The 24,499-nt window shown below is 38.9% G+C and overlaps 1 protein-coding gene across 3 annotated transcripts in view; it reads left to right on the forward strand.

Annotated features, from left to right (window-relative positions):
• ADAMTSL3 (ADAMTS like 3) overlaps positions 1 to 24,499 on the forward strand; it is a 172,671-nt gene that overhangs the window by 73,037 nt on the left and 75,135 nt on the right. For all 3 annotated transcript variants that reach the window (XM_071568538.1, XM_071568539.1, XM_071568537.1), the window contains exons 4-6: positions 3,944 to 4,071; positions 6,506 to 6,551; positions 13,442 to 13,678. In XM_071568538.1, coding sequence (XP_071424639.1) covers positions 3,944 to 4,071; positions 6,506 to 6,551; positions 13,442 to 13,678 — 411 coding nt within the window. The remainder of the gene's footprint in view (positions 1 to 3,943; positions 4,072 to 6,505; positions 6,552 to 13,441; positions 13,679 to 24,499) is intronic.

Here is a 24,499-nt window from a genome sequence, read left to right on the forward strand (position 1 = left end):
CCTGGGGACTCTTGCAGATAAATCTCCATGTTGGGTCTCTAAGTTTTTTTTCATTACACATACTGTTGCAGTCATTATCATGTATCACATGCCATGTACTTGTGTTTGTATGTAAAGCAAAAATGTATGCTAAAATCTCTAGAAAACAAACATTTAAGGTATCACAGCATTTCTGTTGAGGAGCTGAATCTTTGCAATGCTGAATGCTAAACATTTACATATCCAAGCCTTATGTAATGGATGTCTGAATAATAATAAAACTGCATAAACTGACCTTCGTTCTCTGGCTCCACTTCTCCTTTGAAGTCTGCATGACCAAATTCAAGACAATTATGTCATCCTTCATAACAGCCAAACAAAAGTTTGGCCAAATAATCTTTTTTTTTCTCTCTCTCAATTTAACAGCACTGTGTTTGATTTTTGTAATGTGTGTCAATGTAGCTGTTGTTATTTACTGGGTGTTACAAGTGACAGTAAAAATTCCCTTGTTTTGGGTTAATGATCAGCCCTGGTAACATCTGGATTTTATTTCTTTTACCTCAGTGCCCACTTCTGCTGTACTCGGTTACTTTTAGTAGTGCATTGCAAGGCAAGTATGGCCTAAAAACCCCCCCACACAAATAATTTGCAGAACTTGGTGTTACAGTATGTGCCCATATGTAACAGAAGCGAAACAGAGCCCTGGACAGAAGGGAAACTGGCACTAACACTCTCTCCTCTGTCCAAATCTACCAGTGCCACACTTCAGTAAAATTCTCTGTGGACAAAGCTGTCTCTGTCAGTTAAGGGTTGTCAGCAGAGACTCAGATTGCACATTACTAGGCCTCAGACCTTGAGGAAACCTTGGCAGACTCTCATCTCAGTCTTTTAGGCTCTGTCTATGTCACCAAGTGCTTCAAAACTTGGAGTTTGTTTTCCCCTACCCCCTGGTTCAAGTGATCTTTGCTCAGGTCTGTGTGTAATGTAACGTTTTTGCTTTCAGAATGGATTATAGATTAGGATGAAATATTTTGGATCTACATTTATTGTACAAACTGGATTAGTTTCTGCAGAAAACCTTGTATAGGTTTTAGCTATTGCTTTGAATCTCATGTTTACATCTAACCCTGTGTTTACATGTGGTGCAGCTCCCACCAGCATGGCTGGATCAGGTGGAAGTGTGACGCCTTTTCCCATCTAATGCTGTGTAAAGAGCAGCAAACCTTGAGGTTGTGTTTATAGCTGTTTTAAGTTATTTTATCTGGATTCACTACAGCACTTGTGGCTTCATGATGTTACCTCATGGCTGCACATGTGCAGGTCCAGGCACACATTTGTTTGTGCCTGTATTTGCTTTCACAGTGAACATACAGAATGCACGTGTTGCACTTCGTCTGTTGCAAGTTAAACCACTAATGGAAAACCACTATTCTGATATGGTTCAAAGCTTCACTGCTGACCCATGTTAGATTTAGGACTGAAGACAATGAAATACTGAAGTTAAGAAGCAAGCTGCAAATGCAGTCCTGACGTACAATAATACTCTCTTGTGTCCAGTTGCAATTAGCTCTCAAATTAATTGCTGAATGAGTTTCCAAAGTTTTGTTGGTTTAAATCATGGTGTTGATGATTTTTTCTTTATTTTACTTCAGTTTGGTACCATGGTGTAGACAAATGTAATATGCAGAGCTTATGAAATCAGACAGCTAGTAAATCAGTATTATTTTGCTAGTAAAGTGCAAGCTGCTTTTAACTCTTTCCCATGGCACAAATAGTTTGAACTAGCTGGGGTTTAAATCAACACTGTGGGCACCGAATTAGTCAATGGTTCTGAAGAAGGCTTTGTTGGCATAAAGTTCTGCTTTGATCGTCATAGTATTTACAGCTTTTTAATTAGATACAGTTCAGAACAATGGCTTTTATCAAAGCAGTTTGGGAAGTGAACAACTGGACTTTGTTTAGGGCTTTAGATGACATTCTGTCTGTTAATACCATGTGGCTGGTTTCAATACAGTGATGAAGTTAAGATTATTCAAGGCATTGTCACTGCTTTGTCAAAAGAAACCAGCTATTCTAAAAAAGAGTGGCATGTATTGCTTTTTTAATATCATAAGTTTAATAATTTCTCAACATATTAAAACTGACTCGTTTGCCTTGGGCTTGTAGAAGTGAAACTAATTTTGTGCCCATAAATTTGAAAGAAGTGACTCTTGTTCATCTTGACTTATTTTCATGTGCTGAGTGACTTGTTGGGAAGTGCTGAACTCTTTTTGTTCAAGATTGGAGGCAGTTGTTCCATTTTCAGTGTCAGACATGTCAGAGTTGGCTTCTGAAACAAAGTAAACGCAGCGCCAGTGTGAAAATTCCTCGGGGATCTTGGCAGAGCTGAGCTCTATCGTTTTTGGAATGGGAGATTGGCCTAAGTGCACTTTTAAAGCTTTATGATAAGTGTTTGTAAAATTGGTCAACTTATGAGACAAGAAAGTTAAGGAGCCACTGATGTATTTAGACCAACTTCTGCAATTCAGTGTTCAAATGGAGACACTTATTGTCTAATTAGCAATTTTTTTTAACAAGCTGACCACTGAAGTCAATGGGAATAAAAAATTGGCAGTAAATAGTTGTTTCATTAAAGCTTGGATTAAATTCTCATGTTCTCTCATTTGCAGTGCTATTGGGACAGAGTAAATATTGGTCAATGTTCACTGTCACCTGAGACAAATGACTCTTTGCCACACTTTTATCCACAATTTGACTTTCATGATGCCAAAACTTGTTACTTTATGCTAGCAGGAGCTTTATGTGGAAACTATCACCACAGTGGTTAGAGAAAATCAGTGTGTTCATCTTAAGCTGGGTGTAATATAGGACTCTAAAAATCTTATTTTCTTTATAACAGGCCCATCGTGTGCTTGACACCTCTCAAAGAATCATTGCTTGATGTTTTGGTATAAAAAGCTGTGCTTGTTTTTTCAAAAGAGAAGTTTTAAAGGTTACAGTGACAGAGGAATGAATGTAGGATGTAACTGGAAGAGCTGCATTGTGCAATTGTAGTGCACTCAAAGAAATCTTGGGAAAATCCTGAATCTATTTTTTCTATGTTGTGTTCATGAAGAAAAACATAAACCAAAAATTGTTGTCTTAAAGCAGGATGTTACTGAATAATTGGATCCATATTACTTTTTTGGTATTGAGATATTGTGTGAAGCTACCATGTTCTAGAATGTTTTGGGAATTTTCTCTGGGAAGTGTCAATTTTCTTAAACAGGCTACAATGTGAGTGAAAAAGAAATTTTTATGGTGTCAAGCAGAACTTTGGGCTTTGTCACAAAACTTCCATTTTTATATTTATAGTGCCTGGTATGAATGCTTTTGAAGCTTCTGTGAGCTTAAGCATAAATCAGTGTTTAATTGCTGTAGCCTAAAAATCTCTAAGCCTTTTTCTGTGATCTCTTTCAACTTTACAGCACTTTGTATAATGAGGTTGTATCCTTGGTTTGCTTTCCTGGTTGCAATTCTGGGTGTGCACTTTACAAAAGGTTTAAGGGGCTTAAATTCTGTCTTATTGCTGAGAGCAGACACCCCTGAGGAGATGGAGAGTCCTGGGTACGCAATTCCATTGGGCAGGATTTTGGAAGGTCCAGCAGGCTGCTCAGAACCTGAAGCCTGGTCTGCCTGCTTGGGACCAACTGTGTACTGCCTACACAGTGTGTTGGAAATACAGATGCTCAGAATGGCAGCATGTTTAGGCCTAGTAGTTCTTTAGCAGAAGGCAATGCATCAGCTACACTGTATCTTCAAAGACTCTGCTTTTTCCCTATGTAATTATGATATATTAAAATAGAAAATTTTAGATACTGTAAACAAGCAACAATGTAATGCAATTGGTACTATTAATGGCAAGCAGTAAAAAAAACCCAAACCATGTTTTTCTCCTTTCCATCTTCCTTTTGTTTTCCTTTAGAACTCCAGAACTACCCGCTCAGATGAAGACAAGGAAGGTTCCTGGGATGCCTGGGGGGCCTGGAGTGATTGCTCACGGACCTGTGGAGGGGGAGCCTCCTACTCCCTGAGGAGATGTTTAAATGGCAGGTGAGCCACATGCTCATGTGTGTCTGTGTTCTACTGCAGCTCTGCCACATTTCCCAACCCTTTGCTGATCACTTCTGTGTCTGAAACGACGTGCTGTGCACAGATAGATCAAGTGTTATAAAATACTGCTTTTAATATATGTTTGTAATAGATTAATGGCTTGGGCTTTAACTCTGATAGAACTTCAATGTGTTATAAAATGTGTTTGTGGGATAGCAGGAACAATTTATTTGGTGTGATCAAATATAGAGGGGAGTCCCTGTAAATAAAGCAAAAGGTCAGTTGCCTGCACAGAAACCAGCTTGAATCAATGTTCAAGTGCAGGGTCCTACATGTCTTCTCTGTAGGGAAAGCCGAGTGACCTGCTCCTCATATAGGTGTGTCAAATGCTGTTTTCTGTTAGGAAAGGACAGGACTCAAGCTGTGCCAAGGCCAGTTCAGTTGGACATTAGGAGGAATTTCTTCTCAGAAAGGTTGGTTAAACATTGGAATGGGCTGCCCAGGGAGGTGGTGCAGTCACTGTCCCTGGAGGTGTTTTAAGAAAAGATTGGATGTGGCACTTGGTGCCATGGTCTAGTTGACAAGGTGTTTGGTCAAAGGTTGGACTTGATGATCTCAGAGATCTTTTTCAACCTATTTGATTCTGTGAATCTTTCCTTGCCTGTTCTTTCTGTGCAGTGGTCCTGTTAGCCATATGTTTTCATAGATAACTCTTTGTGTGGCTTGAACAGAACAGCAGATGTGGAGGAAAGTTTTTACCTCACTAGTAAAGCTGGACTAAAGCAGGACTTGATGCTACAGTCCTAAAAGTAGGAGTAATGCACTAGGCCTGTAGCTGGGCAAGAAGAGATCCCAACCAGCTTAGAGGCAGATGCTGTGCTGGCATCCTTAATTGTTTGTTTTCCTTGAATTATTCTTAAACGTTTTGTAACTGCTGATTATGTTTAAATTTCTATTTAGCTGAGATTTTTTAAGTTAAATCCAGTATCAGCCAGGAGGTCAGATTTTCTTAAAGAAGGCTTGTAGTGTGATATGCTAGTTAAGTGCAAACTGTATGAAATACAGAGCTAAAGGTGATTGATTAAAGCACTGCGTGTTTCTTTCAGGGCAAAATGCACAAAGATCTTTGAGAAAAGAAAGTTCCAGCAAGAAACCTCAATATTCTACCAGTGTGTTAAGGACTGTGAAATGAGCTCAATAAATTGTAGCAGTATAAATTCCACTGTGGTTTTATTAATATTTTTAATGTGTTCCCCTGTGAAAAACATGTGTTTTCCATACCTTGACAAATGTATGGTTTAAAAGTTTTTTTTTCCATGTTTGATTGTTGTAGCCATTTCTAGGAAGTGCACAATTGTGAAACAAAGTTTTCACATTTGTGTGTATCATAAACATTTTTAACTTGCATGTTGTGATACAATCAGTCTTGCAAAAGATAGGAAATTTGAGACTTGTAATATCTTGTGCTTGGAGGGTTGTACCTTCAGCTGAGCTGGTTGAATTCTTGCTCAAGGCATTCATTGTTTTTAGCTTTTTAAATACTATTTTCTAATCCCTCTCACATATTGTAAAAAAATTTTAATATTTGCCATCAATTTTCATGCAAGAAGTGAAAAATTTAGTCCAAGAGCTGTAAATAATGAGCTATATTTGCACATTCTTTAATGTAAAGCAGGTCTTTTTGGTGTGAAGGGATTATTCCAAAACACTATTCCTGATTTTATAGACATCACTAATTATAATTTCTTGTCCAGTCGTTTGAAATATGTTTCCAGCTCTTTTGAGAGCTTGAATTTGCCAGTCTAGAGACAAAAAATACCTTGCACTTTGCAAAGTGCTGGTCCCTTATTCAGAAGTTTGGCAGAGTATCCCTAAAAAAAGTGTGAAACCCAACCCCCATATTTATGAGACCACAATAAATAACCATGACTCTATTATATGCCTGTTATTTCAGCCATTAGCAACAGACTGAGGAGCTGAGTTGCCTGGACCTCAGTACTCTCATACATTAGGCACAGTAGAAGTGTGTGCAGTCCATGAGAATTATACTTCATTTAAAATTATGAATTAGATATTCTGGTCTCTTTTTCTTCTAGGTTACATCCTGTTTATTAGAAATGACTTTGCTGCAGTCAGCATAGGTCGGCTTAGAGATGCCTTGTGAAATACTTTTCACAAAACAAATGTGTTTTTCATAAGGTTTGCAGTAAATTGGGCTTACAAGGAAAGTCACACATTCTTTGCTGAAGAGAGACAGCAGTGTGACCTGCTGAATCCCCAGATTGCCTTTTTATTTAAACTTTGTATTTTAAGCCCAAATTATGGCAGAGCAGTAGCAATAAAAGGTTAATTTTCAAGAGAATAACTAGCTGTAGAACAGGCAGGGTTGTGTTTAGCTTTTATGCAGTGTAACCGTTTTTATTCTGTTTTTTAGGAACTGTGAAGGTCGGAATATTCGATACAAAACTTGCAGTAGTAATGTGAGTCTCACCTTTAATCCCGTCTTACTTATTCAAACAATGTGTTAAAGTTTAAGAAATGCTGCTTCTTATTTAAAACCTTATGGTACATAATTTTCTTTCCATCATTATTACAGTTTTAAACATTTCGTTCTGCATGACACCATAAGGTCTCAAACTTAGACTTCCCAAATGGACATTTTCTTTTGAAATTACAGTGCCAATTGTGATTCAGAATATTTTATATCACTTATTAGGAGAGTTAAACATTTTGCAGGATTAACAAATCAGTTCTCATCCTAAACTAGCAAGTGCTTTTCCTGGGGGTGCTGTCTTTTAGATGAAGCATTAAACTGAGCTCCAGATCATTTGTGATCATTAATGATATGGTGGCACCCTTCATGTAAGCAAAGAGGTTACCTGCCTGGGTCCCCTTCAGATCTTAAATAGGATCATTAGTCCTTATATTCCCTCTACCTGAACCCAGATCTTTGTGTCTGTAGGCAGGCACATCATACTGAGGTGCACTGGCACAGACAATTTCCAGGAGTGAATGTGAAGCTGAGTTTTGATCATACAGTTGCTGTTGCTGTGGTGCAATCACATTTTATTTTTACAGAGACGTTTTATGAAAACCAGTCATGTACAGCAAACTTCATGACTTGTGATCCACTGATCTGTAGCGATGCTTTGTGCTGCCTAAACAGCTGCTGCCCCTCAGCCCAGATGTGGCCTGGGCAAGGTGTGCAGCTCAGGCAGGATTTGTGATGCCACTGACCACCAGAACTTCGATGCCAACACAACCATTCAGGGTGGTTTATGGGCAGTAGTCACCCCTTTTCATGGCTTACCTTACAGTACAACATGACATTCATATGATCCTATTTCAGAAGAGAGAGCAGGTAGATATGGAACTAATGCACCATCCTCTTTTGTTTCTTTGAATAATTAATTTTAAAATTTTTGATTAATGTGCTTTTGACTCTGGGAGAAAGCCAACAATTTTCACCAAAATACCCCTAAAAAGTGAGACCTGAGTTTCTTTTGGGTTGTGTTACATCCAGGTGACAGAGAAGGTGACACTCCTGTCATTGCCAACCCTGTGATTGCAGGCAGCTGTGGAGTACAACACTGGAAGTTGCCCAGTCAGTGTGTTGAATCAGTTCATCTCCTGGGAGAACCGACCATTCCCACTCTTCAGATTGCCACACCTACAGGCTGTGGTGTGCCAGTTGGCTCCTACCCTCCATGAGAACAAGGCTTGCTTGCACCTTGAATTGCTCTAACACCCCAGTCCTCAGGGCTGGATGGGTTTTACACCACAGCAGCTCACAGCCAAAGTTTCTGCTGGCAGGAGCTAGTGGAAGTGACTAATGAATCAGGCCCAATGCATGCAGAAATTAGATTCTAGAGACAAGCCCTGTCCCTTGCCCTTTCAGAGGAAAAGGCCCAACATCTTGTGCACAGTGGCCCGAGCTCATAAATAAAAATGGTACCTTCAAAAAATACCATGATCCTTAGAAGCTGAGTGATAAGATACATCACAGCCAGTCAGGGTGTAAGCAATGAACAAATTGCCACTGTAAAATCTGTTTGCTACATTGCTTGACTAAATATCTAGTTGGACACCCTGTGTGCAGTGATGTACCTCTGCCTCTGATCCTGGGCACTGCAGCTTCCTGCAACAGGACAGGCAAGTCATCTTAGTGCACCTTGGTCCTCCAAAGAGAGGACTAAGAACTGCCCAGTGTACAGAAAAGGGAAGATGCTGAGATCAATTTGGGCATATTTTCTGCTGTAAGCACAGGTATACATGCTTTTAGTACATGTAAGGACAATTGTAGATGCTTCTTTTAAGGTTTATGCTGTAAAAATGTGATGGAAATGAATGCCCCTTATGCTTCAGCATGGAGAAAATGATTTCGATATCCTCTGTGAACTCACAGGGCGTTATCTGAAGTCACTGGACCCTGCTTTTTAACTTTAGGACTCATTTTAAAGCAATAAGTGGCAGGCATCTTGTACGTGAATATGTTTGAATTTATGATGATTCAAATGTTAATTTCCAGACAGGAAACTGCCTTTGCAGTTCTGCTTTTGGGGCAAATCTGAAAGGGATCAGGTTTCTATTTTACTTCAGATACAGTCACAATCTCTCAGGAATGGTTTTTCCTAGATTATGGCTCAGATAATGAAGAACTCCTGAGAAAAATAGATTTAATGAGATTTCCACTGCTAATAGAGTTGATCTTTGAAATTGGTGTCACTGAATTCAAACTCCGTATTACATCTGACTTAACCTTGAAACAGGACCTTACACCTAATGTAAACCTCCAACTACTAGGCCAGTTTAGTTTCAAATTATATAATTTTCCCCAAAGCATTATTTCTAGTGAGTGCTTCTCAATTTAGGAGTAAAATTTTAGTTTGAAAATTAAGAGTTTGTACTAGCTTCTTTCCATATTAGTAGGTATTACTGGTAACCACACGAGACATTCAGTATAAATACACGGTGTAAAGCTGTCTGCAAATGTAATTTTGCTACATGATACATTACACCACTAACATCTATATTGGGGAGTACAAATGAAGCACAGCTTAATATGTGTGTCATTCTAATGAAAAGAACAAGAATCATTTTACCAGAAAATTGGTTTCATCTGGATTTGTAATAGAATAGTAGTAAGTTCATTGAACTCCACCATGGTTCCAGAATAATATTAGTGATATTTCAATCAAAAATTAATTCAAGGTCTTAGCAACAAAATAATTGCTGAGATTAAGGCATATGCATAGCCTGCTTATCTTTCCATCATAACTGAGATGCCAGGTGCATGATTTCTTAAAACTGAATTTATGCTTTCAGCCTTCCATATAGAAACTTTAGAGAAATAAACTGTTCATTGTATGTTGTTCAATGAGATTTTCAGTCTTTCTTGCACCCCTTTTTTATATCTCAATTTTTGTATGTAGTGTTACATTCTAATGCTATGATGTGTGCTATGTGGAAGTGTTTAAGTTAATCCTTTAGGGTCCTATTCATAGAACAAGTTATTTGGGCCATTTCCCCATAAATTTCACATTCTTATGTGCCAGAAAGTCACTTACACACTTGCCAGAGTGATTCCTCTACAGTAAGAAAATACACTACTTTGTAAAAGTTATCCCCACGTTTAATTCCATTATAAACATTTATTATATGCAGATAATGCTCACACTTGTTCAACATATAATTGTCCCAACATCCACCTAACCAGTTAACTTACCCCATTCAGAAAAACTTGGCTGAACTGTGTCTGTTTCAGACTATAATATTTCACCTGGAGTTACATAGTTTCTAATCTATTCATTTGTTTATTTTATATTTATAATGCCGATGCACCGTATGGCTCCCTTGGCAGGGGTGGTTTCTAGCTCAGGTATCTTGATTTTACTTAGAAGTGACCTGAAAATTGTGTAGGAAAAACACAGAACCTGAAGCTAATTTCAAAAAGAAAACAAAACAATGACTTCATAAGTTTTGGCTGGGTTTCAACAAAATGAGATTCAAAGAATAAAACTAGACAAAGGGCTAGACTTTCTTTGGTGTCATCATTTTTACTGGGAATTTTCTTGCCTTCTCTTTTGTGCTTTTTTCAGTGGAGTGTTTGTTGGCAAGAGTCACAGGGTCTGATGCAACCTTCATATTTTGTACATGAACGTTGCCTACAAAGATACACATTTCCCAGGTTAGCTTTGTTTTCAAAGGCTGAGCGTGCTCACTGCCAGAACTCAGATACATCTCATAAGAAGGCAGCCCTTGAATGCAGTAGATTTTGATCATCTATCACAAAAAGAATGGGAATATATATATATGTGGTTTTAATCTGCATGGTAGTCATGTCTGAAGCATCATTTTCAGATCTGTCTAATGTGTTCATAAGTCATGTCATAAATACTCTTCATTCCACTGCAAGGTCTGGATATGATTATTTTTGCCAACATTTTCATGTCTTAGATATGTCTTCAGCTCCTTATGTAGGGTATGAACCTGCAAATGGCCTGGCCGTAGTTCAGTGTCTTGAGTGTAAGACTAAAGCTATTGCTGAAATTAAGAAATGTGAAAAATCCTGAATCCAGTAGCAAATATATTTAACAAATGAGAAAAAATGTGGAATATTGAGAGGAAAGAGGGAATGGTGGAACAATTTGACGTCTGAAATAGATTAAACCCAAGGAGACACACAAACAGGATGAGCTAGGGGCCCATGTCTCATTGTCTGACAGCACAACCTTGCCCACTTCTCAAACAGGTTTCACCCTTACCTACCTCTCACATTTTCCCTGTGCCTTTTCCTTTCTATTTTTTTAACACCCTCTCACTTTTCTGACCCACCCTAATGGAATTAAACTGATGTTTGCAAGTCTCCTTGTTGGCTTGATTACATTTCTTTCTGTGCTTAGTTGTTTTAAAAATCCTTTCTTTATACAAATATTTATTGTTCCCAGGAAGAGTGGGATCTGAACTTGGTTGCCATCCAAATTCTGATATAATGCAAATGATAATAATTTCAGCCCTTTCAGCCTGTGATGCTCTTTCCATGCTCCTGCTTTTGAACAGAGCTCAAACATAAAGCAGGTGGAGCTGGCATGAAAATTGAGCTGCTAGAATCTCTTTGGGTTCTTTTAAGATGCCAAAAGAGAATAGGGAGATGAGAATTCCCTTGCTCCCAAGCAACCAGGAAGCAAGTGCAAGGACGGAGCTGCATTGTGTTGAATCAATGAGAAACATACAGTACCCATGGATTGACATCCTGACATTGTGGTGTTTGTGTCCTGTCATTGCATCAACAGCCAGTGATAATGGATTGTAACAACAGCCTGTCAAGGCTCAGCTAAGGCCATCACTCTGCCTGTTTTACAGATCACTCTTTAATTCTTTGTGATGAAAATGGATCTGTGCATGGCTGAATTGCACTATTCTGAAATATTGCTACTAACTTCACCTGAATCTAACTTCCATTTATTGTTTTTGTCCTTAGCTACTCCTCTTTTTACATCGGTGCAAGGGAACCATATGGTATCCATATGAACTCTGAAGTCCTTTCTGCTTTTTAGACTTGCTATTGTGGAAAATGAGAGGTGACAGATAAGTCAGAGTCAAATTCTGCTCTTATTTACACCAGTGCAAATTCGGTGAATTTCTTGGGAGTGACACCACAGTAAATATGTGTGGCTTTTACAGTATTTGCTTGATGTTTTTAGAAGCTCTCTCTTGTGGGATTTTGCAGAGCTAAAACAGTCAAAGAATTACAGTAACTGTAATTTCTTTGTGTCTTATTCCGTCATTGCATAGTTTCAGAAAATATGGCTTGAGCTAGCATTATCCTAGGTTAAAAATGATACAAAATTTATTAGTGTCATTCTGAGTTATTCTCTCTGTAAGATGTAGCACTAGACAGAATTGAAAAGTGTTGCTGGGAAAGCTCAGTGAATTGTTCAGTGCTTGGTTACAAAATACTGACAGAATACTGACTTTTTGAAGGTATTTTATATAGACTGCAAACAAATGAGAGACAATTCTAGGTTACTTTTTTTGTAAGTATCAGGGCAATATTGTTGGGGGCACTGGACTGAAATCCAAACCTTTCTCCTGTATGTTTTAACCTCCAGTCCTGTGTAATGCACTTACTTTTTCATTAGCTTTTTTCCAGGGGAGGTTCAGTTCACTGATAAGGGTGAAGCTGTGTTTGGGATCAGTATTGTTAACTAATACTCACTAATAAGTTCCATGAGTTCGGCTTACACATCACAATCTTTCAGTCTTCCATCCAATGAAAACAAAACTCTGTTAAAATCAGCCTCACATCTGGCTTATATGTGCAGTTGGAATTTTTGGAAGAATATTCTTTCAGTCTGGAGTGTGGACTCTTTGACACTGGACATCCTTTCAGATGAAGTCTGTAGTGAGGAATTGTTTGACACACTAACTCCTTTGCCAGTACTTTACCAAAGTTATTTTCAAATCAATCCATTTTCATCTCCATTCCTGTCACCATAGTTTAATATTAACATCATTGTTTGGGTGCAATGCTTTATGTAGAAAAAATATTTTAGAACATTTTATTTCAAACAGTTCTCATATTTGGTCTTTCAGCTGTGTGTGCTGAGGGGCAGTGTGGGAAAAGGTTTGGAACTGTCTCTATAGAACTGGAAGTTTATAATCAATAGTTACCACTTTGAAGGATACTTTATTTCAACAAAGTAAGCCTTACTGCTTCCATGTGTTTTGTAGTTAGACTAAAGGACTAAGCACTGAAAGGTCCTTTCTTATCTCAGAGGCTCCCACCTGGGAAACTGCCTTTGGCTCACCAGCCTGAAAACTTGCATGTTCTCCAGCACTGGTATCTTCTCCTAATACTTTTGTCCCCTTTCCAAGCAATACTGAAAAATTAATTAGACAAATTTTTCTTTCTTTCTTTATAAGTAGCATTATTGTCTCATTATTCTGACATATGCATTGATGAACAAGCATAGACCCCTCAGAAATCCTGTAGTAGGAAAACCTATTGAAAAAAGAAATAATGAATATGAGACATGGTACTACAGTCACTTAAAATTCATAGATTCCTTTAGAAGCTAATTCTTGCTACAGAACAAGACTTTAATTATGCTACATAAAAATTAGCATTTTGAATTATCCTCTCATATTAGGTATGATGTTATTACTGGAATATGTGTCATAGTCTGTACTTGCACTGCAAGTAATGGATTAAGAACTTCACAATGTGGCATATTTGTCATAGCAGGTCAGTTCTTGAACCAAGCCTGCCTGAGTGGCTTCTGTGTAATTCATCAGAGAACTCCACTGCAAATGCAAAACACTGCCTTTTTAAAAAAAAAAAAAAGTCTTTCTTTTGGTTTGTTTTCAGGACTGCCCTTCAGATGTTGGTGACTTTCGAGCACAACAGTGCTCAGCCTACAATGATGTCAAATACCAGGGACACTTCTATGAGTGGCTCCCTGTGTATAATGATCCCACTGCACCATGTGCCCTGAAATGTCAAGCCCTGGGAAAGAACCTGGTTGTGGAGCTTGCCCCAAAAGTGCTGGATGGTACTCGATGCAATATTGAATCCTTGGATATGTGCATCAGTGGAATATGCCAGGTATGTTCATGGTGTAAATCTAAATGTGACCTTTGGTCGTGAGTGGGTGCTTTGGGATTATGTTGCATCTTTTATGTATCAGTTTAATTTAGATGTATCTGCAAGAACTGCCAAAGAGATTGTGCATAGCTTACCTTTTCCTGCACACAGTATTGCTTTAGCCATGGATATTTTATATATAAATAAAAGGTCAGTAAAATTCATTCACTCTGTTATTTATGCATGTAAAATTAATTAAATTATTTATTGTGGCTATAGCTTTCTAACTTAGTATGTCTGTCAGGGTGTGATGGAATTGAATAATTTTCCATTTGATTTAATTCCTTCTGAGTCTTATGTGAACTCTGTTAAAGAGTAAATTGGATGTTTTATGGGATCCAGCCCAGACTGGCAGGTGTGAGTGTCCATTCTTGTATGTGTGACTGAGGATATGTTGTAATTGAATTAATTGATTCAGGATCTTTTTACTGGGAATCTGTATTTCTGGATATGTTTATTACTTTACTAGATCTATGTTATTGACTTTACACAGTTGGTGTGAAAGCAAAGAGTTACAGTATTTGAGGCTTGCCAGCTTTGCCCATGTCTCATTAGCAAAGCAACATTGCAGTCTTGTTTTATGAATGGAACAATTTATAGAGAATGGATATGTTATTGCAATTAGTTTTCTTTCTCTGCAAGTGGTTGTTGCTCTGTTAAATTTCTAAAATGTGTGCAGCTCAAAAATGCAGGATATGGCCCAAGGAGCAAAATAGCTCTGTTATAGGGGAAAATTTGACACATTTGGCAGAAGAGTGATGCATGGATTATAGCAACATTAATATATGATCTGGGCCTTGCTGTGGGTTTTATGTGACTTCCATGTGCACTGCAGTTCCAATATCAGTCCTGTCAACACACGGTGCATCTGCTGCCTCTGGAGCAGAAAAATTCCTTCCAGGGCAACTGCATTCATCAACAGTACTTTAAAATAGGATATATCTATTGGGAACACTTTTAAACGGTGTATTTCTTTTGCAATGTTCTTAGTGATGCCTCCTCTCCCCATAGAAGCTGTCACCCAGGGGGATGTCACAGCCCTTTTTTGGTACACCCAGAGCAGGCTTTGCTGTCTGTGCCCATTGCACACAAGTGCCTTGCTGCATCTGCCGGAGCTCAGGGATTTTCAAAGGCTCATGAGGCTGCTACTCAGAGTGCTGTGGGTTACCCAGTGCCTCCCACAGTGACTTCAGACACCCACCATCATTCACACAGGGCATAAAATTCACTGTGCCCCGAGTGGATCCAATTTTGTTGAGAGATATTTTTAAACAGGCTACCTTTGATGTCTCTTCTTAGCATTTTGTAGTATTTGTGTGTGTATCTGATATCAAATGTTTGAAAATTTAAATAATCCATTTTTAGAATAAAAAAAGTATTAGAGGAAGGAATTAATCATTCCAGAAGCAGGAACTGAAACACTTACACTGTTGATGAGAATCAATTTCTTTTTTCCATCTCCCAATTTTTTTTTTTCATTTTTTCTTCTAATTTCACAAAACTATTTTTCAATGTTAGATAACCTCTTCCAGGGGGAAAAAAAAACCCAAGAAAGATGTTTGGAATGTGTCCTGTTCTGTGACTTAGACAATTAATTTATCATTTAAACTCATAACCAGTTAGGTGTTTTCACTCTACTTTCTTTACGTCACTGGCTATTTCTGAGGTATTTTTGCACAAATTGAAACTTTATGCTTTTTAAAGTAAGTATTTGATAATTTAGTGTTGGATAATTTAATTGAGGTAAAAAATTGAATTCAAATTTGGTGAATTGAAATGAAAGGTCGTTTGAATAACCTGTTTCTCTTTGCAAACTTTTTGGGGTCAGGGGAGTGAAAGGTTTCTCACTTGTGAAAGGGCCTGTGGGAGGTGGGGACTTGCTCAGAATCTGACACAGAGCTTTGTGCTACTCCTGTTTGAGCAGGAAGAGAAAACAAATTGACATTTAATCTTTTCTGGAAGAATACAGTTATTTAGTTAACTGCCGTTAAAAGAGAGACAGCAAGTCCTGATTCTTCACAATTGTTGCTGTAAGATCCGTCTCCTGGATCCTGACATATAATTGGCACAGTCTGCAAATAACTTGGCAAGTGTTTTTACAGTTAACTCATGTAAATGAGCACATCATACTGCTGGTGTGGGTATCTTCACTTTTATGCCTGGGAGCACCAAAGAATTGCTATAAGGAGACTGGTGCTGGTTTTGCTCATTTATTGTCTCAAAGTTGACTTGACCTCCCCTCCTCCTCAACATGATTTAATTTTGGACTGTGTTCTGGTTCTCAGTGAGGTGGGGCTGCATCACTAATTCTACCTCTTATTCAGCCTCTCACCTTGCCGGCACATGAATTTACAGGCATGGTGATTTCCTGCTGTCCAGCTTCAGTTGCGATTCTTTGCACTTCCCTTATCAAGCAAAATCAAACTAAATAAGCTGTCAAAGAAAATTGTGACATGACAAAGCTGCTCTCTGGACAGGAGGTGTGAGGCTTTGCAAGAAGTGAAATCTAAAGATGGTGGATCAGGGAAGAGTTTATTGGGAAAGTTAATAAGACATTTTGAGGTTGCTTGGGACTTAACTCAGCCAAACCATTTGATCATATTTGAGTCTGCTACTGCCCTGCTTCAGTTACCAACACTTACCTGGGGCTGTTGTGTTAAATGGGGACAGGTCCGAACTGCACTGCCAGGAGGATTTTCACACTTAACTTCTGATAGCTTTTCTAGTTTCTGCACAACTCCCCAAACAGTTTTTCATATAATATGTTCCTGCTGTGCCCATCTGGATGTGGGTGGAGGCATCTAGAAACATCTGCATGTCAGACACATGTGTGGGCAACATTTACCCATTTACTCCTCCTGCTTTGGGGCCCTGCCTCTCCTTGGGTTTTGGTTTTAATTCCTGCAGACCTGCTTTTTTCTACCAGAATGCAAAATGGGGTATTACTCATGCCAGTACCTGAAATGGTTACAGTGATAATTTTCCTAATATGGAGTAATGTGTTTGGACAACAAATACACGCATCACCCCAAAAATCTGGAGTCCTAAGGAGCAGCCTGAGTAGTTCTGTCCTAGGCTGTCACAATTAGGTCAAAGATGATGTAAATCCTGCAGTGAACTTTCCATTTAGTGTCAGCGAGTTGCTTGTGTTCCAAAAAAGGCAGACACTACTCTGTGCTTTGCAGCATATGGCATAAATTTAACTGACATCAAAACACATCCCACATGTCAAGTGGAGTGCCATCAACTTCTGCCATGCTAGTTCTCTTCTGTCACATGTCATCATATGGCGAGTGGGGATCTCTCACCACCAAAGAACTCGTACGCTTGATGTAAATATCTGTCAGAGTTTTCATTGAAAACAGTTTCTGTAAGCTCTTGGAAGACTGTTACACTTTTTTTTTTTTAATGAGCTTTGCTCATGCTTTAAACACTAAAATTATAGCAGATTACTAATTTCTTCTAAATCTTAACTCCTTTTATTTTGTGAGTTGCTTTCTCAAAGTGCTCATTTAAGGTGTTTCGTGTGCTTTTGGTTCCCGTAGATACATTTTCTTGCCTGTAAATATGTTTAAGGACTGCCCAAGATGCACAAGAGGTTTGGTGTGCAGAGACTTAGAAAGGAATGTTCCCTTTCCATCCAGTGTTACTGCAGACACGAAGCTGTGTTTCTAACATGTCAGTCTGAGTAGTTAATTTTTGAATAGCTGTTAAAAACCCACTTTTTTCCCCAAATGAACATTTATGATTGTTTTTTAATATTTAAAAAGGAGAAAAAAATGTCTGTGTTACCTTTTTCTTCTTTTTAGCTTTTAAACTTTGAGTGATTCATAGGAAGAATTGATTTTAAGGTAGCTCTGTGGCAAGCTGGCCTTAACATAGAACCTGGCATTCTTTCTTGGGTACCACTAATGAGCAAATGCACAGAGTGAAGTACATTTTGGAGCATGGAGGAATCCTTAGCACATACCTGTACTCTCTCTGTGTATTACTGCACCAGAGCTGGGAGGCTGGACCCTCTCCAGAAAGACTGTGGGAGTTACTCATGTAGATCCAGCAAAACCTTCTGGCTCTCAAAGCTCCATGCAAAACTCTTCACATGGCCGCACACATGGGACATAGGTCATAAAACTGGGGACAGCAGGGAGCTCCAGCTGCAGTTCAGCTGGGAGATGTTGGTGGCTCTCCAGAAGTCCCCCTGTAGGATGGGACTGAGCTGAGTAGGGGTTACCACATCCTACGTGCCCTGTTAACGTGACTCCCTGGAGCCTGGGTGGGTTGGTTTCCTCCCCTGGCAGAAGCCCTTGGCACTGCCCAAGGCAGCAGCTCATGGAGTTGCCCTTCAAAGGACTGCACTTACCCCCTTTTTAGTGTCACTGTCCACCTTGGTATAGTGGTTCCCTTGCAGTGATGTCGTGGCAGCTTTTACTGCAGTGGGATACTCTCAGACACTGAAGTGGTCTTTTAGAATCACTTGTTTGTATTTTGTAGCTGCCCAGTGCTGCTAGAAACTGATGTTTCTTTTCAGTTTTTGTGTTATTCACTCTCCTACTGTTTCTTAAGGAGAAGTACTCCCTGTAGAGATTTCTTACTGTGTAGGTTTATCCTTTCTTGTCAGATGAGTAGTGAATTTTTTCTGATCTCGTTTCTTATCTGTATTTCTCTTTGTATAAGTGCTTCTCTCTGCCAAGCTTTGTTTTGTTTAAGTGAGCTTTGTACAAATGTGACTTTACTTCCCAGCCTACCAAGGTCTTAAATCATGTGAGCAGTGATAGCAGGAAAACTCCTGATTTGGGTGTCATCTTGAACTAGAGCCTTAGCAACCTTCAAATCCCCAGTGGTAACTTCACTAAGCAAGGCAGACTTTGCTGGACCCAGCCAGAAAAGGAGCAACGTGATCTGATTCCATGTATTGTTTCTGTTTTCAAAAGCATTCTCACAAACAAGAGGCCCAATGGGAGTTTGTATCCTGTCCTCTCACTGTGTATGTGCGTTTTATAAAATGGAGACCATGTGGGAAAGGGGACTTGCTCTTCCCGGGTGGTCCCGTAATCTCTTAGCTCCTCTAGCATGTGACAGATCCTGTAGTAAGAGTTAAAGGTTTTGGAAACACTGTTTTATTTGATGGAAGTGGATTTACAGAGCTGTGGAACACTCCTTAGCCTTTTGCCTTCAGATATAAAATGTTAGCAGAAATATGTGGAAAGTCTTTTAGGAGCCCTTTAGTATGCAGTGAATTTTATGCGCTGTATTTTTTTATTTTCTGGTTTGGTTTTTCTTTTATTACATTACATTCTTTTCCTCTCTGTGGATGGCTGAGGGATTTGAACATCATGGATGTCTCCTCGTGCCCATCATTCTGACTTCCTTTATGCCTCTGTTCTGGGGTTTGCATTTTGACATTTTACTTCCTGATTTCTTATCTCTGAGCAACTGAAAATTCTTACCCAGAGGGTTTTCTTACTCCCACCACTGCTACTGCTCGTTCATCTTGGCAACTGGGACTGTGGCTTCAGCTGCTGTGGGGAGATGAGCTGGGACTCGCTGTTGGTCCCCAGTACATACACGGGGTCCCTGAAGGGGCTTTATTCTGATATTAACACATGCTGAAGCTGCGGCAGCTTGTCTGGGCCAATTCTGCCGTGTGCTGGTTTGATTCCAGAGATGAGAGAACTCTCTGCTACAATCAGGCCTTTGTTAGCTCAGACATAACTGAAGAGTTATGAGACAGGACCATGTGAGGACAAAATCATGACTCAGACTGAGATAAATCTTCAGTGAGAATAAACCAGGGTTTGAAAGGAGTTCTTGAAAGCTAAGGTTCCACAGTACTTTTAAAAGTAAATTATAAAAAAAAGAAAAAAGTTACTTGCTTAATTGGAGGGATGCTCTGGTATCTCTCCCTCTGCTTGTCAGAATCAATTACTTGTGGGTGACGAGCATGGGCAAGAGACAGTGGGAGTTTTTTCTTTATATTCTCTCTGGGGACACATTTATTTTGTGTAGAAAGAAAGTGCAAGCTGAAGTTATCACAAAGCGAAGGATGTGAGTAGAGATTGCAAAGTAAATGAATAAATGGGCTTGGAATGGCAGCAAGGTTTTACAGCAGGGCAGAGATACATCGAAAATATTGACTAAGAGCAGGATTTTCACATGATATGTTTTTTCCTCATGGTTTTATTGCCATTAATTCCCATAGCCATATTTAAAATTAATTATTTGTTGAGCAGGTACAGCCATTCCTGACATCTTCCTGTGCTGCGATTCTGTGCTAACACAAGCAGAGCAGGCAAAAATGCAGCAAACAGCTGACACTGATGCAGTGGGATCTGTACTGTGATAGCACATGCAACTGTGCTGTAAAACACAACCTTAATTTCTCTGACTTTTGGACTTTGCAATGTGTCTGTGTTTTTGGAAATAGAAATCCCTTTTCTCTGAGCAAGACTCAGTGGATTTTAATTTTCCCTATTGAGTGATTCTAATAAACTGCAATGGAGATTTATCTTTTTGAGCATGTAAGTGTTTTTTACTGTTTTCTGCTTTTACTAGTAAGTTTTGAAATAAAACATGTGTTGATTCTTAGTCAAGTCACAAGACTTGGAGAAGGTATTTTTGCCAGAAGTAATTCTGAGGTTATCTTATATTTTGTGCAATGCTGATAACCTTTGAAAGTATGTAGATGGTTTTGTTCCATTTTTGTCTTAGTTCTCATCTCTTGTAAGGCTGAAATAAATAATTGGGTTATAAAAGCCCAAATACTGCTATCCTGGTGGCAGGGCACTCATCACTCCACTGGATCTGTTTGGTGTAATAGGGTACATCTTGTGTAAATTTTAGAGGCACTGGAAACTCAGTTGCACATTGGCCACAAAACCTTTGCCACCCTTCAGCACAGGGTTCCTGTACTGAGGTGTTGCTCTAACAGATCTGCTGCCAATTTTAAAACAAAAACCACTGGCAACATGTACTGGGATAATTACAGACTGTTCAGCCCTTGAGGGAAAGGGTCTCCTGTAGAACAACTCCATCACATTCTTGTGAAGGAGTGTAATTATCATCTTCATTGGTGCATTCTGCAGGGTAGTGCCTTGCTCAGCAGAAATACAGTATTTCTTCAACATTTAAAGCACATTGGGCACTTCCCATAAATGATTTACTGTGTTTTCTGCTGCAGCTGAATGTCAGTGAATGCCATCTATGTCTGAGTTAAAATCCCCCTTGCAGCCTGTTCCATGAGTGCTCGTGGTTGGGCACCCTTTGGAATGGCCAGGCCAGGGGAAGCACTAATGTAACTGCACCCAGAGCAGCTGGGTCTGCCTGAGCACTGGGGACTTTGCTCAGCAGCTCTAGAAGGATGGTAATTATTTCAGATTGAGATGTTGTTGCATTTATTTTCTGTTTTCATTTTATTAAACCAAATCAGATTAAGGAAGGGCATCACTCCCTGACACTGAGCTGCCAGTCCCTCAAGTAAACACAGAACACTGCACAACTTAGCTTAACTTAGCATTTTAATGGAATCACTGATAAATGAGTCTGTATCAATAACAAATTTATTAATATTATTTAATAAATTATTTAACATAGGAATTTCTGAATATACAAGTAGTGTGTCTGCTTAACAGCTTAGTCCAAGGCACAGTAGGTAGAGAAATAATGGCACTGATGCAGCTTCAGTTTTAATGTTTCATAGAATTTATGTATCTGTCACAAATAAAAATAGCAGTGATTTATTCTTTTGTGGCCACTTCTATTAGGAGAACTCAGCACGTTTGTTTTTTCTGGCTGTACCTGAGCCTTTGGCTCCAGAGGACCCTAGAAGGGGGAACCCATTTCTTAGGAGAAATATTGTATATAATTATCTATATTGCTGAATATAATTTCTTTGGATAGTAATAGTGACACTTAACACTTAGATGGTGCTTGTTAGGCACAGATGTACTGATGTTTCAGACAAGTATTTTTATTTTGTAAAGGGTAGGTGTATCTTCTGTTTCTTTATTTGAAGTATATAATCTTGCATCATGAGCATCCCAGAAACATTTTTTAATAATTGAAATGTAACATTTTTATAATTAACAACTCACTTCTGTGGAATGAGTTCCACAAGAAGATGGTACTGTGCTTTTTTTGGGAACACCTGTAAGCTGGAGGTGAGTGGTCAGTGGAGGTAATAACACAGTTCAGGAGGGCTAAAGCAATAGTGTAACAACAAAAAGCTGAGATTTTAAAACCTGATCCTTCCTGCATTGGGCTCTGCATTAGCTGTTCTGGTCCGTGTTGGTACTTATCTCTGTTCAGAGAAGTCTCTGAAGGGAGGGCTGGGATTTGCTGTGCTTTTCACTATGGTGCTTTTTTACCACATTGGCATCATAGTTAAAGTTCTGTCACCTTTAGTTCTGTCCATTTTCTCATCATAGTTAATTATAAACATCTTAGGAAAGGAAGATCCTTTAATTTAACAGGTTATACTTGGACCTTCACCATTGAAATGAACATACTACATTAATTTCTTTGTTTAAGCCCAGTTCCTCAACTGGGACCCTACTGAGTGACTGTGATCTAAAGAAACAGCTGTGGGAGCTTCTGAGTGATTTTTTGGATTCATAATTGCAAAAATATTTGTAACGTTCCATAGTTGCTTCTACCATATCAGCAGCAATTTCATTCTTCTCTTTCATCTCTATTACTGTGTTTTATACCCTGACCTTTTGCTCTTCCTTTGCCTTTCTGAACCTACATGAACTATTCTAAGCATGCTGCATTCAACACCCTTTAGTATTGTCTTTCACAATAGCACTGCCATGCTGTAGTTTAGAAGTTTGTTGAAGCAGATGTGCATTCTGTTTGCTGCTTAACCAGATGCTTTCTCTCCAAGCTGCTTGTGAGAAAACAGTGTTCTTCTTCTTACTTTTTTTCCCTTTATAAGAACATAGACAAATGACATGCTCAGGTTCTATCCAAAACCAGTAGTGGATCAGAGACCTGTTTCTGAAAATAATCTTGTCATACCCCAATGTGTAAATACCCCATCATGGACAATTTTTTATATGCACAAAGTGCCCATTTCCTCAGTGCTTTTTATATATTAAATTCTACTTAGTATTTTTTTTGTTACATATTGGTCAATATTCTCTCTGCTGTCTGAGGAGCTCAGAACCCAGTCATTGCAATACCTGTATCATTTTTTGGAATGATGGTATTTATAACTACAGATTTCTTAAATTCACAAGGTCCCAATCCTTCCGTTACACAGTTTGTATTATCACTTGTTTCATTATTCAGCCTATGTTAAAATCACCTAATATTTCTGACTATGCCCTGAAAACCTGCAGATGTTTTCCCAATCTGCCTGTAACATTTATAGTTGATCGCTTTGCTCTGTAAACAGCGAGCAATGTGGGGTAAATTAACCCTAACAAATGCTTAATTGTAAAAATCATCAACCTCTTTGGCTGGCTGAGGTGGGGTGTGAGCAGAGGAAGGCTGTTGCCATTTATCATTTTTTTGTCCTTGTTGCAGATTTGCTTTCAAATATGAATGTTCTGTCTTCAAAGTGTTTCATCAAGCACTATGTTTTTCCAGTAGTTGTTGGCTAAAGTATTAATATCTTAAATTCCTAATATTTGGTGTTACAATACCATATGTGTCTGAGGTCCAGGTTCCAAAGCTATACCTTTGCATATTCCTCCTGTTTTGGTGAGATCTGTGGCTGTCCCTCTTATCTGAGAAATACCCTATCAAGCATTTTCAAACAGATAAAAAATGGCCAACTCTAGACACTCAGGTTTGAAATACACCCCATCCTACTGTTCACACCATTTTTGTACTAGCTCTAAATTTAGGCTTGTCTCATGGAAATCTGCAGAATTTTTGGGTGCTTCAAGTTAAAGAAAATTGGGAATTCTGTGCTCACTTCAGATCAAAATTGTGATAATTTGAGTTATTTTCTACATTGTGTTCCAGGTTATCATTCCTTGATACTCATATTCACACAGCTGATGTAAACATGGTCTGGGAAGAAAGTCCATGTAGGGTGGATGCATCTTGCTGAACACACCACCTTTGCTGGTAGGGGAGCTGTAAAGCTTTTCCCACGTCCAAGGCCCTTGCAGTTAGCACTCCTGTTGTATTTCTATGGCATTTGCGTATTATTAAAAAGTAAGCAATCATACTTTATGAAACAGTCCTCTAAAATATGCTGCTGTGCTGATTACCTTTTTTCTTACATTCCATGTTGGACACAATGGTGCCTTGTGTTTGCACAGTTGTGCAGTTTTTGTTCCATGCAACGAGAGTTTGTTTTCCCAGGGACTGTGTGTAAGTTGTGTAAGAGCTCAGTGTGGATGTTTGTTATTATCATGTTGGCTCTAATGGGCTGGTCTTACAAGAGCTCTGCTTGCTCAGTGCCCTCCTCCCAACAAAGACTTGCAGGATCTGTAGCCCACAAATATGCAACAGCTTAAACTAACAAAGGTAGCACTTCTTCACACAGAGTATCACAAGGTGCAGCTTAATTCTTCCTTTGAAATTAACTGACGAGTGAAGAAACAGGGATTTAATATTTAGAAAATGATATTATAGTATGAAATGGAATTGTGTTTGAGAAATCTGGGGAAATAATACACCTGCAGTAATTTAACATTTCACCTCCATGTGCCAGTAGTATCTTTGTGTGAACAAGGGCAGGAGGAGCAGTTGAGAGCAGTGACTACTTCAAAAGTCTACCCAAGAGAAACAGAGTTTCTCCAAACCCCTAGTGTGGTCCCCATCATTGCA

The sequence above is a fragment of the Pithys albifrons genome, chromosome 13, assembly GCF_047495875.1.
Source record: "Pithys albifrons albifrons isolate INPA30051 chromosome 13, PitAlb_v1, whole genome shotgun sequence".
Classification (NCBI taxonomy): domain Eukaryota; kingdom Metazoa; phylum Chordata; class Aves; order Passeriformes; family Thamnophilidae; genus Pithys; species Pithys albifrons.